The sequence below is a fragment of the Mya arenaria genome, chromosome 12 (assembly GCF_026914265.1).
Source record: "Mya arenaria isolate MELC-2E11 chromosome 12, ASM2691426v1".
Lineage (NCBI taxonomy): Eukaryota > Metazoa > Mollusca > Bivalvia > Myida > Myidae > Mya > Mya arenaria.
The window spans coordinates 68,731,177-68,745,659 of NC_069133.1; the positions used below are offsets into that span (position 1 = coordinate 68,731,177).

The following is a 14,483-nucleotide window of genomic DNA, read 5'->3' on the forward strand; positions in this document are numbered from 1 at the left end:
ACTGCAAAAGACGGACAAACTGACAGACCAACCAACCTACCACAGACTGGTCTCCTATATATCCCCTCAAACTTTGTTTGTTGTGAAGTATTATAAGCATGTATGATTTAAACTGTCTATTTGCAATATTAAAATAATTCTACTTAAATACCACATATTTTTGCATTAAATGTAATACAGGAATGTCTGAAGGAGGGATGGGACACGTATATATTCTCAGCGTTGGCTTCATTTTAACCAGAACTCTCTTGGACAATCTGGCGATAACAACACTTGTGTAAAGATTATAAGAGAAGAAGAGTTACACTTTCTGCAATAAGGCAAACTTCACTTCGTAACAAGGTAACCATATTTTCGAACTTTTTCATCATTTTTGGAAAACCATTAGAATAGATGATAAATGATTGCTTGCAATTCGAATATTTTTACTCGCTTCAATGCATAAAATCATAACTTATCAGACAAAAGAATTATTTATCGATTTATATTAAGCACTTGTGTAATCACACAATGAATACTGGCTGCATAACCAATTTTAAATCCACTATAGCTATAAGTGTTTCTTATCCAATTAATGAATATGTTAGAGGGCAATTATAAAAGTTGATAGTCTATTAATGAAATTAATGAAATTAGTTGTGTCATGTGAACTGTATATGACCTCTATGGTCCATGCCTCTTGACCTCTCGTTACCTTGTTGTTCTGAGAATATCATGAATGAATCAGTCTGGTATTAAACGTCTTAAAGAATGCATCGCCTCCTAAAGTAACGAAGATTTAGAAAAAGTGCTGTCAAAATTCAGAGCGTATTGTGAGCCAAGAAAAAACACCTTAATTGAGAGACGTAATTTTTGGACAATTCAACAGAATTCTAGAACGCTAGACGAATTCGTTACAGAATTAAAAACAAAGGCAAAAAATTGTGAGTTCGGCGACCAAAAAGACTTAATGATAAGAGACAGGTTGATATTTAGTATCAGTGATAGTCGGCTAAAAGAACTGTTATTACGTGAAGGTGAAAATCCTGATTTGGACAGAGTGATTGAATTATGTCGGGCTGCAGAATGCAGTAAGCAGCAAATACAGGAAATAAACAAGGAACAAAAGGTAGATGTCATAAAAACAAGACCGACTCAAACAAACAAATTTAGAAAAACACAACAAAAACCTAAGCACCCTCAGCTTCCAAACAACTATAGGCCGTCATTTCATACAAGAAAAATAAACACAGTTGACTGCAAAAAATGCGGACGGAAGCATAAGGCTAATGCCTGCCCTGCATATGGTTTTAAATGCAAAACATGCAAGAGGCTAAATCACTTTACGTCGGAATGCTTTTACAACAAAAAGTCTGTAAATGAAATTGACGACAGCCAAGAAAATGATGTGTTTGCCGGTGAAATCACAATATCGGCAATTAACAGCAAAAATGGATGGTTCGAAAATATAAAATTTGAAGATGACGCAACAGTTTTATTCAAACTGGACACCGGTGCGGAAGGAAACGTTATTCCGCAAAGTCTCTTCTACAAATTACCTGGACTAAAGCTACGTAAGACAAACATTACTCTTCGAACATTTTCCAATCAGTCTATTACCCCAATGGGTACCACGACTATAAAGTGCGAATTAAACAATGGCGAAGTGCAATCATTTGATTTTTACGTAGTCAAATTCAAAGCAACAACTATCTTGGGAATAAATGCATGCAAGAACTTCAATCTTATTCGAAAAATTGATGCAATCAAAGAAAACTCACCGCTGACAAGTAAATCGGTAATTAGAGACTATGGACACATATTCACAGGGTTAGGGAAGTTTGATGGAAAATATCATATTGAAATAGACAAAACCGTACCTCCTGTGATAAATGCACCAAGAAATGTACCGTTCACATTGATGCCAAGACTCAAAGAAACATTAGATAAGTTGGAAGAAAAAGGTGTTATACAGCCTGTACATGAGGCGACTGACTGGGTCAACAACCTAGTTATCGTAGAAAAGAAAGACAAGTCCCTACGTCTTTGTCTCGACCCGAGAGACCTAAACAAAGCCATAACTAGAAATGTGTCCATAGGACACGGATGCCCCCACTTCGATTTTTTGTCACAGAAAATAAGCCATAATGATTATTCAGGATAATCTGAGGGCCCTAACTCCTAAATGATTAAGGCGATTTCCATGGCTATCGAACTTGATCAAGATATTATGGTCACAAACATGTGTTAAAAGTTTGGTGAGGATTGGACAAATAGTTTTCAAGAATTAGATCGGAAACAATCTTCGGGACGTATTTTTCAAGTCTTTTTTTGCAAATAAAGGGCCGTAACTCCTATATGACAAAAGCGATTTCCATGGCTATCGAACTTGAACAAGATATTATGGTCACAATCATGTATGTAAAGTTTGGTGAGGATTGGACACATACTTTTCAAGAATTAGATTGGAAACATATATTTTTGAAGTATTTTTGGCAAAAAAGGGCCGTAACTCCTAAATGACTAAAGCGATTTCCAGGACTATCGAACTTGATCAAGATATTATGGTCACAAACATGTGTTTAAAGTTTGGTGAGGATTGGACCAACGGTTTTCAAGAATTAGATCGGAAACAATCTTCGGGAATTTTTGGCAAAAAAGGGCCGTAACTCCTAAATGACTAAAGCGATTTCCATGACTATCAAACTTGATCAAGATATTATGGTCACAAACATGTGTTTAAAGTTTGGTGAGGATTGGACAAACGGTTTTCAAGAATTAGATCGGAAACAATCTTCGGGACGTACCTATATGCCGCCACTTTGTGCAATTTTATACGCCGTCGATGTAAAGTTCCATCAGTACGTGTATGGAAAACATGTAATCGTGCAGTCTGAAAGCGCCACCAAGACTGCAAAGGATGTTGTTGAGACTACAAAGATACTCAATTACCATCAGATTCGTACCTGGTAAAGATATGTACGCAGCTGACACTCTGAGCAGAGCACACCTCAACGACAATATCTCAGATGAGACCGATATTGAGGACAATATGAACATAATGATACATTCGCTCGTATCGGAACATCCGATGTACGACAAACAGTTGCAAATCATAAAAAACAAAACTGAAAATGATGATGAACTGCAATTAATGACAAAAACGGTAAATGAAGGCTGGCCAAATCACATAAAAAGTATCCAAGCTTGTCTTAAGCCGTATTGGAACATTAAAGATGAAATTCACATCATTGATGGAATGTTATTATTTAACGAAAGAATTATTATCCCGACCGGTATGAGGCAAGAAATGCTCAAGAAATTACATGAAAGCCACCTGGGAATATCAAAGACAAAAGCTAGAGCTTCTGAGTCTGTGTACTGGCCACGGATGAAATCAGACATTGAAGAAATATGCTCCAAATGTACAATCTGCAACATGTACAAAAGAAGCAATAGCAAAGAACCATTACTACAGCACCAACTCCCACTGGGACCTTGGCAGAAGTTAGGGATCGACCTAATGCAGTACAAGAACCGTGATTACGTAATTGTCGTTGACTACTTCTCAAAATTCGTTGAGCTACAGCTATTAAATGGAAACAAGAGGGCCATGATGGCCCTAAATCGCTCACCTGAGTAAAAACGTTTAACCTTTGTTATTAATATAGCTTGTTTCTCAAAGAATATTGAACAAGAGCTGTCAAAGTATGTGACAAATGCCCCCCAATGTGACATTGATCTATGAACAAGTACATAAAAAGTTGATCTTGCCTTTATGTGTCAAATACATATTGCAAGTTATATTAAATTGCCTCTGAGCATAGAAAAAAAACCAATCATACTAAATGACAGCCAACACTCTTTATGTCCTCATATTCAGCATTCCATTGTGAATAAACACTTAGTGTATCTTTCACCTTAGAGGTAGGGACATGGGTCTTGCACACGACACGTTGTCTTGGTATGTCGAAAACATATGGCAAGTCATTTTAAAATCTGTTCATATAAGAGTAAGTCACAGCGCGGACACGACAGCCTATATTTTCCTTCAGGTTGCCATGGCAACCAGAGTTCTGCATGGAATTAATTTTTTTGAACAATTTTGAAAAAGCACCAACCAAGGATCATTCCTATTAAGTTTCATCAAAATTGTCCAAGCGGTTTAGGAGAAGAAGATGATTGTAACCAATTGTTGACACTTTTCCTTTAGGTTGCCATGTCAACCAGAATCCAACATGGAATTAATTTCTTTGAACAATTTTGAAAAAGCACCAACCAAGGATCATTCCTATGAAGTTTCATCAAAATTGTCAAAGCGGTTTAGGAGAAGAAGATGATTATAACCAATTGTTGACATTTTCTTTTAGGTTGCCATGGCAACCGGGCCAAACAAAATTATGTGAACAAATTTAAGAGAGGTCCATGCAAGGACACTTCAAACCAAATTTGCTGAAGATCTATCAAGGGGTTCATGCGAAGAAAATGTTAAGTTTTTTTTACTAATTTTAGCTCTGGTGGCCCTTAAAAGGGGCCAAACAAAATTATTTGAAAAGACCTGACAGAGGCCCATGCTAGGATGCTTCAGACTTGAAGATCCATCAAGCAGTTAATAAGATCAAGTTGTTTAAAGGTTTTTCTATTTTTTGCTCTGGTGACCCCTAAAAGAGGCCAAACAAAACCATTTGAACAAAGTTGAGAAAGGACCATGTAAGAATGCTACATATCAAGTATGGAGTCATTCTGACCTTTACTTTCAGAGGAAAAGATGTTTAAGTGACAAGACAATGTAAAAACAAATGACCCCTGAGCAAGGCCAATTTGACCCCGGGACAATAATTTGAATACCTTTGGTGTAGGTCCACTAGGTAACACTATATACCAAATATGAAAGCTCTAGGTCTTATATTTTGGAGAAGAGGATTTTTAAAGTTTTATTATATAAGACTATATAAAAATATTGAAAACCTAAGCCTATGAACACGGGGCGTGGCCAATTTTGACCCCAGGGCTAAAGTATGAACAATCTTAATAGTTGTCCGATAAACAATGCTTCATACCAAATATCTAAGGCCTTCGCCTTTTGGTTTCGGAGAAGAAGATTTGATAAGTTTTCATCATATACATATATAAGGAAACCCATAACCGCCCGGGTGGGGCCATTTTTTGACCCCAGGGCCAAAGATTGAACAATATTGGTACAAGTCAACTAGATGATATATCATGCCAAATATCTAAGCTCTTGTCACTACTTGATTTTACGTGTGTATCTATATATGTATATTTGTTATTAATTGTTGTATGTGGCCCATATTGAAAATTGGTATGTGTACTAAATATGTTATCCAGTTTAAATCAAGACGTTACTTGTCTTTGTGAGTTCGGACAAGATTTTTTAAGTTTTCACTATAACACATATAGAGAAAACCCATCAGCCCCGGGGTGTGGCCAATTTTGACCCCAGAGTCATAATTTGAACAAACTTTGTAGAGGTCCACTAGACGATGAATCATGCCAAATATCTAAGCTCTAAGCCACGTAAGTTCAGAGGAGATGATTTTTGAAGTTTTCACTATAAACATATAGAGAAAACCCATGACCCCCGAAGGGGGTGGGGCCAATTTTGACCCCAAGGCCATAATTTGAACAATCTTTGTAGAGGTCCACTAGACGATGAATCATGCCAAATATCTAAGCTCTAGTCCAAGTAAGTTCAGAGGAGAAGATTTTTGAAGTTTTAACTATAAACATATAGAGAATACCCTAACCCCCCTGGGCAGGGCCAATTTTGACCCCAAGGCCATAATTTGAACAATCTTTGTAGAGGTCCACTAGACGATGAATCAAGCCAAATATCTAAGCTCTAAGCAACGTAAGTTCAGAGGAGATTTTTGATTTTTTTTAATATAAACATATAATGAAAACCCATGACCACCCAGGGGTGGGGCCAATTTTGACCACAGGGCCATAATTTGAACAATCTTTGTAGAGGTCCACTAGACGGTGAATCATGCCAAATATCTAAGCTCTAGTCCAAGTAAGTCAAGAGGAGAAGATTTTGGAAGTTTTAACTATAAACATATCAAGTATACCCATGACCCCCGGGGCGGGGCCAATTTTGACCCCCAAGGCCATAATTTGAACAATCTTTGTAGAGGTCCACTTGACGATGAATCATGCCAAATATCTAAGCTCTAGTCCAAGTAAGTTCAAAGGAGAAGATTTTTGAAGTTTTCACTATAAACATATAGAGAATACCCTAACCCCCCGGGGCAGGGCCAATTTTGACCCCAAGGCCATAATTTGAACAATCTTTGTAGAGGTCCACTAGACGATGAATCATGCCAAATATCTAAGCTCTAGTCCAAGTAAGTTAAGAGGAGAAGATTTTTGAAGTTTTAACTATAAACATATCAAGTATACCCATGACCCCCCGGGGCGGGGCCAATTTTGACCCAAAGGCCATAATTTGAACAATCTTTGTAGAGGTCCACTAGACGATGAATCATGCCAAATATCTAAGCTCTAGTCCAAGTAAGTTCAAAGGAGAAGATTTTTGAAGTTTTCACTACAAACATATAGAGAAAACCCATGACCCCCGGGGCGGGGCCAATTTTGACCCCAAGGCCATAATTTGAACAATCTTTGTAAAGGTCCACTAGACGATGAATCATGCCAAATATCTAAGCTCTAGTCCAAGTAAGTTCAGAGGAGAAGATTTTTGAAGTTTTAACTATAAACATATAGAGCATACCCATGACCCCCCCGGGGCGGGGCCAATTTTGACCTAAGGGCCATAATTTGAACAAACTTTGTAGAGGTCCACTAGACGATGAATCATGACAAATATCTAAGCTCTAGGCCAAGTAAGTTCAGAGGAGAAGATTTTTGAAGTTTTCACTATAAACATATAGAGAAAACCCATGACCCCCCGGGGCGGGGCCAATTTTGACCCAAGGGCCATAATTTGAACAATCTTGGTAGAGGACCATTTGGTGATCCTACCTACCATATATGAACGGCCTAAGCCTTGTGGTTTGGGAGAAGAAGATTTTTAAAGTTTTTCCTTTCCATTGCCATGGCAATCAGAGTTCTGCATGGAATTCAATTCTTTGAACAATTTTCAAAGGGGACCACCCAAGGAACATTCCTGTGAAGTTTGGATGAAATTGGCTAAGCGGTTTATGAGGAGATGTCGTTTAAAGTGAAAGTTTACGGACGGACGGACGCCGGACAAATTGTGATCACAAAAGCTCACCTTGTCACTATGTGACAGGTGAGCTAAAAATGCATCAACGGTAGAGAGACATCTATTGGCTATATTTGCAGTGCACGGCTTGCCGCAACAAATAGTAGCCGATGACATGCCGTTTAACAGCGAACACTTTAAAACATTCTGTGAAAAGCATTCAATCAAACTAACAACGACATCACCAACATACAGTCAAAGTAATGGTCAGGTTGAAAGATATGTAGGAATAATCAAATCATTGTTACGCAAAGCTCATGAAAATGGACAAGATGAAAGCATAGCGTTGCTTGAATATCGTAACACGCCAATCACTGGATGCGAATATTCTCCCGCTCAAATGCTCATGAGTAGGCGATTACGAGATAAAATACCTACGAAGTCAGATCTTTTGAAGCCGAAAGTGTGTGAAAATGCCCGCGAGCAGTTGTTGAAATGCCAGGAAAATCAAAAACGGTTTTATGACAAAGGAGCGAAACTGTCATGTATAGAAAGAACGATCGCTGGGAACCAGCAGTTGTTCATTCACGCCACCCAGCACCAAGGTCGTATATCATTGACACAGACACCGGTTCTAGACTCAGGCGAAATCGGCGTCACCTCTTTGACACGAGAAACCAAAACAAAGCTGACAGGGTAACAGACGCACACATGCCCGGTCAAGGAGTCGAAAACTTCGGACGACCGCAGCGAGCCAGACGGCAAATAAACAAACCAGCACGCTACATGGAATAAAGTGTTTAATGGGTTATAAGTCATTCAGTGTAAAACCTAAAAAAAAAAAAAAAAGGGATAATGTGCTAGTAACCTCTTATCCCACCATTACAAATGCTTACAGCATTACCTCAATAAGCAAAGATAAATAACAGAAATAAGCAAAATACATATATGTAATATTTCTTAAAACCTAAAACTAGGAAAAGTTTTCAATTTGCAAATATTGCAAGTATTGAGGTCTTACTGTTTGCAAAACTAATTCGTGTGAAATATCGTTTAATTACGTGGTATAAAACATCATTATTTGTTTAAAGTGCACATGAAAGTTTTCTTAAATTAACCTAGTACGGTGTACAATGCTGACCTCACATTCAACTCTGGACAGCAACAACATTAATGGAATAATAATGTGTCATGCAAGTGAAACAGAACCATTATAGCTGGACTATTCAGAAACATTAAATTGATAACCTGTGAAATTAGCATGACTAAATTATCTAAAGACTCATCAATTTGTAAACTAACAAGAACTCTCAAATATTTACAGCTGTTGTTTGTATTAATGAATTGATAACAATTATCTTTACAAGGAAGGGAGATGTCATGTGAACTGTATATGACCTCTATGGTCCATGCCTCTTGACCTCTCGTTACCTTGTTGTTCTGAGAATATCATGAATGAATCAGTCTGGTATTAAACGTCTTAAAGAATGCTTCGCCTCCTTGTGTTTCCCAGTAATAATAAATATATGACAAGTTGAATCCTGCTAAACATGCTACGAAGAACAATTTGATGCCTCTGGTTGTGGTAGTGGTAGCGGTAAAGGTGGGAAGAACAGTTAATTACAAAAAAACATTTTATTACTACAAGTCTAAACTCAATTTTCCATCTTTAGATCCTCAAACAACAAGATGATACACATGCTTATGGCAATGATCTTTCAAGCAGCATTGTTGCTTGACTCCGGTGAGGCTGCCATTCTTGGTTTGCAAAGGAGACAGAAATAATCAGAGAACACACATGCATCTGAATCAATGCCGTCTGAACCACACACCCCTCCTGAGTTCATGAATTTAAAATACAGGACCTGAGCCCGAACTCTGATGAATTCCCTCTGGATCTTCCGAACATATCTTCCATAACTGGCCACGAACATATATCATCAGCTTCAGAACGAGAACATCAATCCAAACGGCAGAAACGAAGTACGCGTCACCACAAGCACCATCATTCCGAAAAATCACAAAACACAGAAATCGGGTTCAAGAGGCAGGCATGCCCGACAATAACAAGCGTGGAGTTTAAGAAAGAAGCGGAGGACCTTTTTGGACACAAGATCATGGTCATCCCCGTAATACACATTGGCCCAATAACAATAGACCAGTTTTTCCACGAGAGTTATTGTGCAGAAGAGAAATGCAACTGTGCAGGAATTAACAAGGACAAATACAATTCAGATAGATTGGTATCTCATTGATCAAGGTCCGGACAGGATGTCAGCGTGCCATTCAAGATAGGGGCCAGCTCAATGTCCTTGTATGATGATGAGTGACATATTTCAATGATGTAATGATTGTATTCAAAGGTTTTACTTTTAGATTATCCCAAAGAATTGTAAGAATGAAAGTATACATAAACACTGAATATTCAAGCTTTCCATCTGTGTATGAAAACATTGGATGTGTTCGTGTTTTGGGGCGTTTTTTTTTCAGACCAGGAGGCCCCAACTTGGTACACACCCTACCCCACGACCCTGTATTGCCTTAGGAACCCCTCACGGTATCGTATTTGCAAACATCAACCTGTTAAAAATGCATTAACTTATATGTTTTTGTATGTTTTCTTTTTTCGACATGTAATTATCATCTTTTCTGTACTTGTTTATAAAATGTATGATACTGACAGAAGTTACTTTAAGTATGACATTTAACAATTGCTACTGTTTGTGCATGATGTTTTTACACAGCATTGCGAGACTTGGAGCTAGTATGTATAGGATATGTAAAAAATAGAATAAAAATTACGGGGACAAGCCAATAAGAAAATGAATACTACACGGAAAAGCCAATAGACCAATAACTAAGACAGACCACCAATACATCAAAACTTCTACATCAATAAATGTTGGATTCACCGCCTTGGAACGCAAGTGAAACAAGAGTTCACTCCAGGTTCAAACTAAACTAGTTTATATGACATATAAACTAGTTTAGTTTGAACCCAGAGTGAACTCTTGTATATAATATATGTATACAACCTAAGACTCTATTTAAGAACAGATTGTTTTGATATTTTCATATTCTCATCTACAAATATAATTATTCAAATACTAAGAAACATGACTTCAAAGAAATGAAAGCAACAATTGCTTATTATGTTTGAACTGGTTGCAGATTTTATCACTAATTCAAATGATTTACAAATTGTAGAATGTATCTATTTACATGTTTACTTTGAATTTTTAATCAATTTTTGATCTGCATTTAGCTTAAATTATATTAAAGCTATATTTAGAATCCTTACATATTCTGTACTACATGTATTTACCTTATTTATCATGATGTATGTGTTGCAAATGAAATAAAACTGAAACTTAATCTGTTCATGTTTAGTTGTTTTTTTATATCTAATTGTACCTCAGAAGTAATGCATTGGGCTGCATATTGAAAGAATAATACCAGGTTCAGTAACACACCATATCAAATAAGGATTCATTAATATTAATAGTTTTATTTATCAAATTGAGGATAGTCAATTCTACATGACTATGTAATTGTTTTTGATATCAAATATATAAATCATTTGCCCAAATTTCTAGTCAACAAGTGTAAATAAATATAGTTACTGTTATGCACTGTTTAATCACTGCGTTATCCATGTATTAAAAAAATCTTCCATGAAATTAACATTTTCTCACCAATTTTGTACAAATGGGAGCAATTCCCTTATTGAAAATCAGACATAGAATTATCCCTGGATATGGGAATTAATTCCAAAAAGCTTTTTTGTTCAATCTAGCTTAGATAATAATATTAACAAGATACATGGTTGACAAATATTTATTAAATCATTTTGCCCACAATGTTATTGCCGGACACCCAGGCCTACAATATAGTTGCGATTGTCGGACCTCGCAATTTATTACTGGCTGGAGCCGAGGTCTGACGAACATTTGTACAGACTGCAAAGACCCATATTCACACTGGTCACAAATTTCATGAAGATCAGATAAAAACTGATGTATTTATGACACAAAAACAGCCACTTCACCTCAAAATTGTTGACAAAAGCCAAAACTTTGCCAATAACACTAGAAATCAAAATACAGAGTTATGTTTTCTAAACACAACACTTTCTTTCACAGCTATCTATATATATATTTCAAGTTTCATTCAAATCCCTTCAGTCATTTTTGAGATATGGTAAGGACAAGCAGATTGAAACACATGCAGACGGATGGATAGACAAAGTAGAATCTATATGCTCTAACTTTGTGGAGCATATAAATGGTAAAAAGAAATAAAATAAATCTTAAATTTACTTAAAATCACATTATTTATTTTTCTCCCGTGGTTTTGATTGTGACATGAATGATAAAACATGGAAGTTGACGAGATACAAAAAGTCCTATACCATAGAGAGTTATTCCATCTTTGTTGAATTTTGGTTTGATGTCTTCTAGGGCAATCTTCTTCTTGCTGTGCGTCCAGCCTGTAGGCTCAAAGGCAAGGACCCTATCGTATGAGCGGCCATGTTGCCTCAGGTGATCTTTCAACCCCTGTGAGAAACAAATTGAGGTGTGAGAGCAAAAGGTTCTATATATTCTGTATTAAATGTCACTTAGAATATTGTTGCACTTATCCAATGGTTTAAAGATCAATACCGAATTTCCCGCAAATAAGGCAAGCAGTTTAAAAGATGAACCTCTAACTTTGCCCATGAAATCTGGCATTTTTGTAAAGACTCATTTATAAGATGGGGTCGATTTTTAAAGCATATCATGCACTTTTTTCCAAGTCTGTGATAATGTTCAAGCTAAACAGTCATAATCAACTTAATTTGTTGATTTGCTTAAAGAAAATAGTTGATTTTCTTGTCAACTGTTAGCTTTCAATTGTGGAGGTAGGTTAATAGTTAGAACGAGGTAACCCAGTTAAGGTGGCAGGATTTATTTTGCGTATTTTATTTTCGTTCACCCATATAATATCTAACTTAAGTGGCAAATATATAATATGGCATTTGAAACTCAGGGTTCTTCCATAATGTCCTTATTTCTAATGTTTATTTAGCTACGTAGTATCATTACCTCACTAAACTCTTATATAACTTTTATATAATTTATTAGTATAGAATAAAATTGCAATAGCATGCTTGAGTCAGCACCCAATTTTACCCAATCTTATTCTCACTTCATATTTTTAGATCCTATGAGAGTGCTTTTATTGAATTGCTTAGGTCACCTTGGTGACCTAAAAGGACAGGATCACACATTTAATTTGGTCTAGCTATATCTAGAGGAAATCATCAATAGATCGCTTCTCAGTCCTCAACAATAGCTATAGATCTAAACTCAATAAGAATCCCTTCACCAAAGAACAAACTACTTTATCCCTAGTACCTGATATTTGAGTTTATTCATGGGTAAAACATGGAGTCTTGAATGGGTCCAGCCTACAACGCTCCGTCGGGACAACTCCACATCCTCTAGGCAGTCCAGGACAGTCTTCTTGTCAGATGTCACACAGATACGACAATCCAGAGCCTCGGCGATTGCTATGTGAGATATATGTTAAGTATATTTATAAGATATGTCACTCATCAAAAATTAGAACTCCCAGAAGTGGATGTTTTGCCTTTTGGAGTGCACATTATAGTCAAGCAAATTTTGTAAAATAGATAGCAGTAAAATCCTACACACAGTGATTCACCAGCCTCCAATCAGAGCTCAGCATTCTTGCAAAGCTCCACCTACAGAGGTCATGAAAAGTTGACCTGTTCATGGGAGATGAATGCAAATTTTATCATACAGAAAAACAAAGGCGAATGTAATTATATGCACATAATTGCCCATGGGGTAAATTTGCCCACGAATTCAACCCAGTGAGCATATAAATACAACAAATGCCACATAAAATGCCATCTTTCCACACATGTTACTTCAACTGTTGCCTACAACTACAAATACTAGTGCACATATTTGCATAATCCTTATTATGTTTAGGCTATATAAAAAAGAACTGGAAATATACAGGTTTTCATCAAATCAAAGTAGATTCCCACATTACCAACAAAGATTCTCTCCTTCCCGATGGTGTAGGATCCACAAACCACCAGGGTCTTGGGATTTTGGTGCACTACTTCCCTTGCAAGCTTCACTGTGAACTGTATCACGTCATTCTGCGGTGGAAACAAGTACTGAGGATCGCAGTAGCTGCAAGATAACACAGGGTAAGCTTGACAAAGAGAGAAGCTTTGTTAAGGTTATCCAACCATCATTGATACAAACAATTGCTACTGGTAGTTTTTTGAGGCCAACAATTTAGGTTGATGAAAAAAAAAAAAAAATCCATTATCATGTTTAGCTCAATTGTCCTTTATGATCAAAAAAGCTTATGATTTGTTTACAAATAAAAAAGCTTTTTTTTGCATCCACCTATATTGTTCACTAGTTTCACAGAAAGCTTATTTATATAGACATTATTTTATAATAGAATATTATTTTGACACAACAATTGTCACACAACAATTGTCATTTATTTGGTGTAATGAAATAAATAATGCATTACTTTCACACAGTTTTAGTAGGTTTGAAACAAAACGTTCAGAAAACACATGGCCAAGTGTCAACATTTAACCTTTAGGCGGAAATTGTCAGAAATAGACCACTGACTTGCAAAATTAGGCATTGAAGAGTCATCTTGACTATAGAGATTTTCAGGCTGACGAAAATCATGAATCAAGGCAATATGCTTACGTTGTGTCTAGGTAGAGACTATTGACGCGGAGATTTTGTAATTCAGGGTAGCTCTCCATTTCCCTGCAGGCACGGAAATCCCCTGTGTGGAGGTACACCTTTCTCTCCTTCAATTTGAAGAGTATCAGAGCAGCACCGGGGCAACTTCAGACACAAGAAAAGGAAACTTGTAATTATAAGTTGCAGAAAGAAAGATAAATGTAAGATACATGTAATAATCATGTTACTAGTCATACTCAATTTTATAGATTATTAACATGAAAATATTTTTACCTATTCCATGGAAAAATTACAGAAAAACCTGTTTACAACAAATATGATTGTTTGCGTACATCCATAAAGAAATAATTTTCTTAAAAATTGCAATAAAATGAAGCACTTATTATTAATATGTACATGTACACCATATAAACTACTCTTTTTTATTAACTGATTCAAAGATATGACAAAATAAGAGATGTTTGGATTATATGGACAATTGAATGAAATATGCATGGACCGAAATGACAGCTGATTTGTTGCTGTTTTAAGATTATGACCATTAAAGTGGGAGGATGAAGTGT

The 14,483-nt window shown here is 36.4% G+C and overlaps 1 protein-coding gene across 1 annotated transcript in view; it reads right to left on the minus strand.

Annotated features, from left to right (window-relative positions):
* The window catches only part of LOC128210923 (uncharacterized), a 60,920-nt gene that overhangs the window by 4,948 nt on the left and 41,489 nt on the right, over positions 1-14,483 (minus strand). Inside the window, exons 15-18 of the mRNA XM_052915269.1 lie at positions 13,921-14,064; positions 13,232-13,377; positions 12,565-12,719; positions 11,580-11,724 (exon numbers count right to left, since the gene is read on the minus strand). Of these exons, the coding sequence (XP_052771229.1) occupies positions 11,580-11,724; positions 12,565-12,719; positions 13,232-13,377; positions 13,921-14,064 (590 nt within the window). The remainder of the gene's footprint in view (positions 1-11,579; positions 11,725-12,564; positions 12,720-13,231; positions 13,378-13,920; positions 14,065-14,483) is intronic.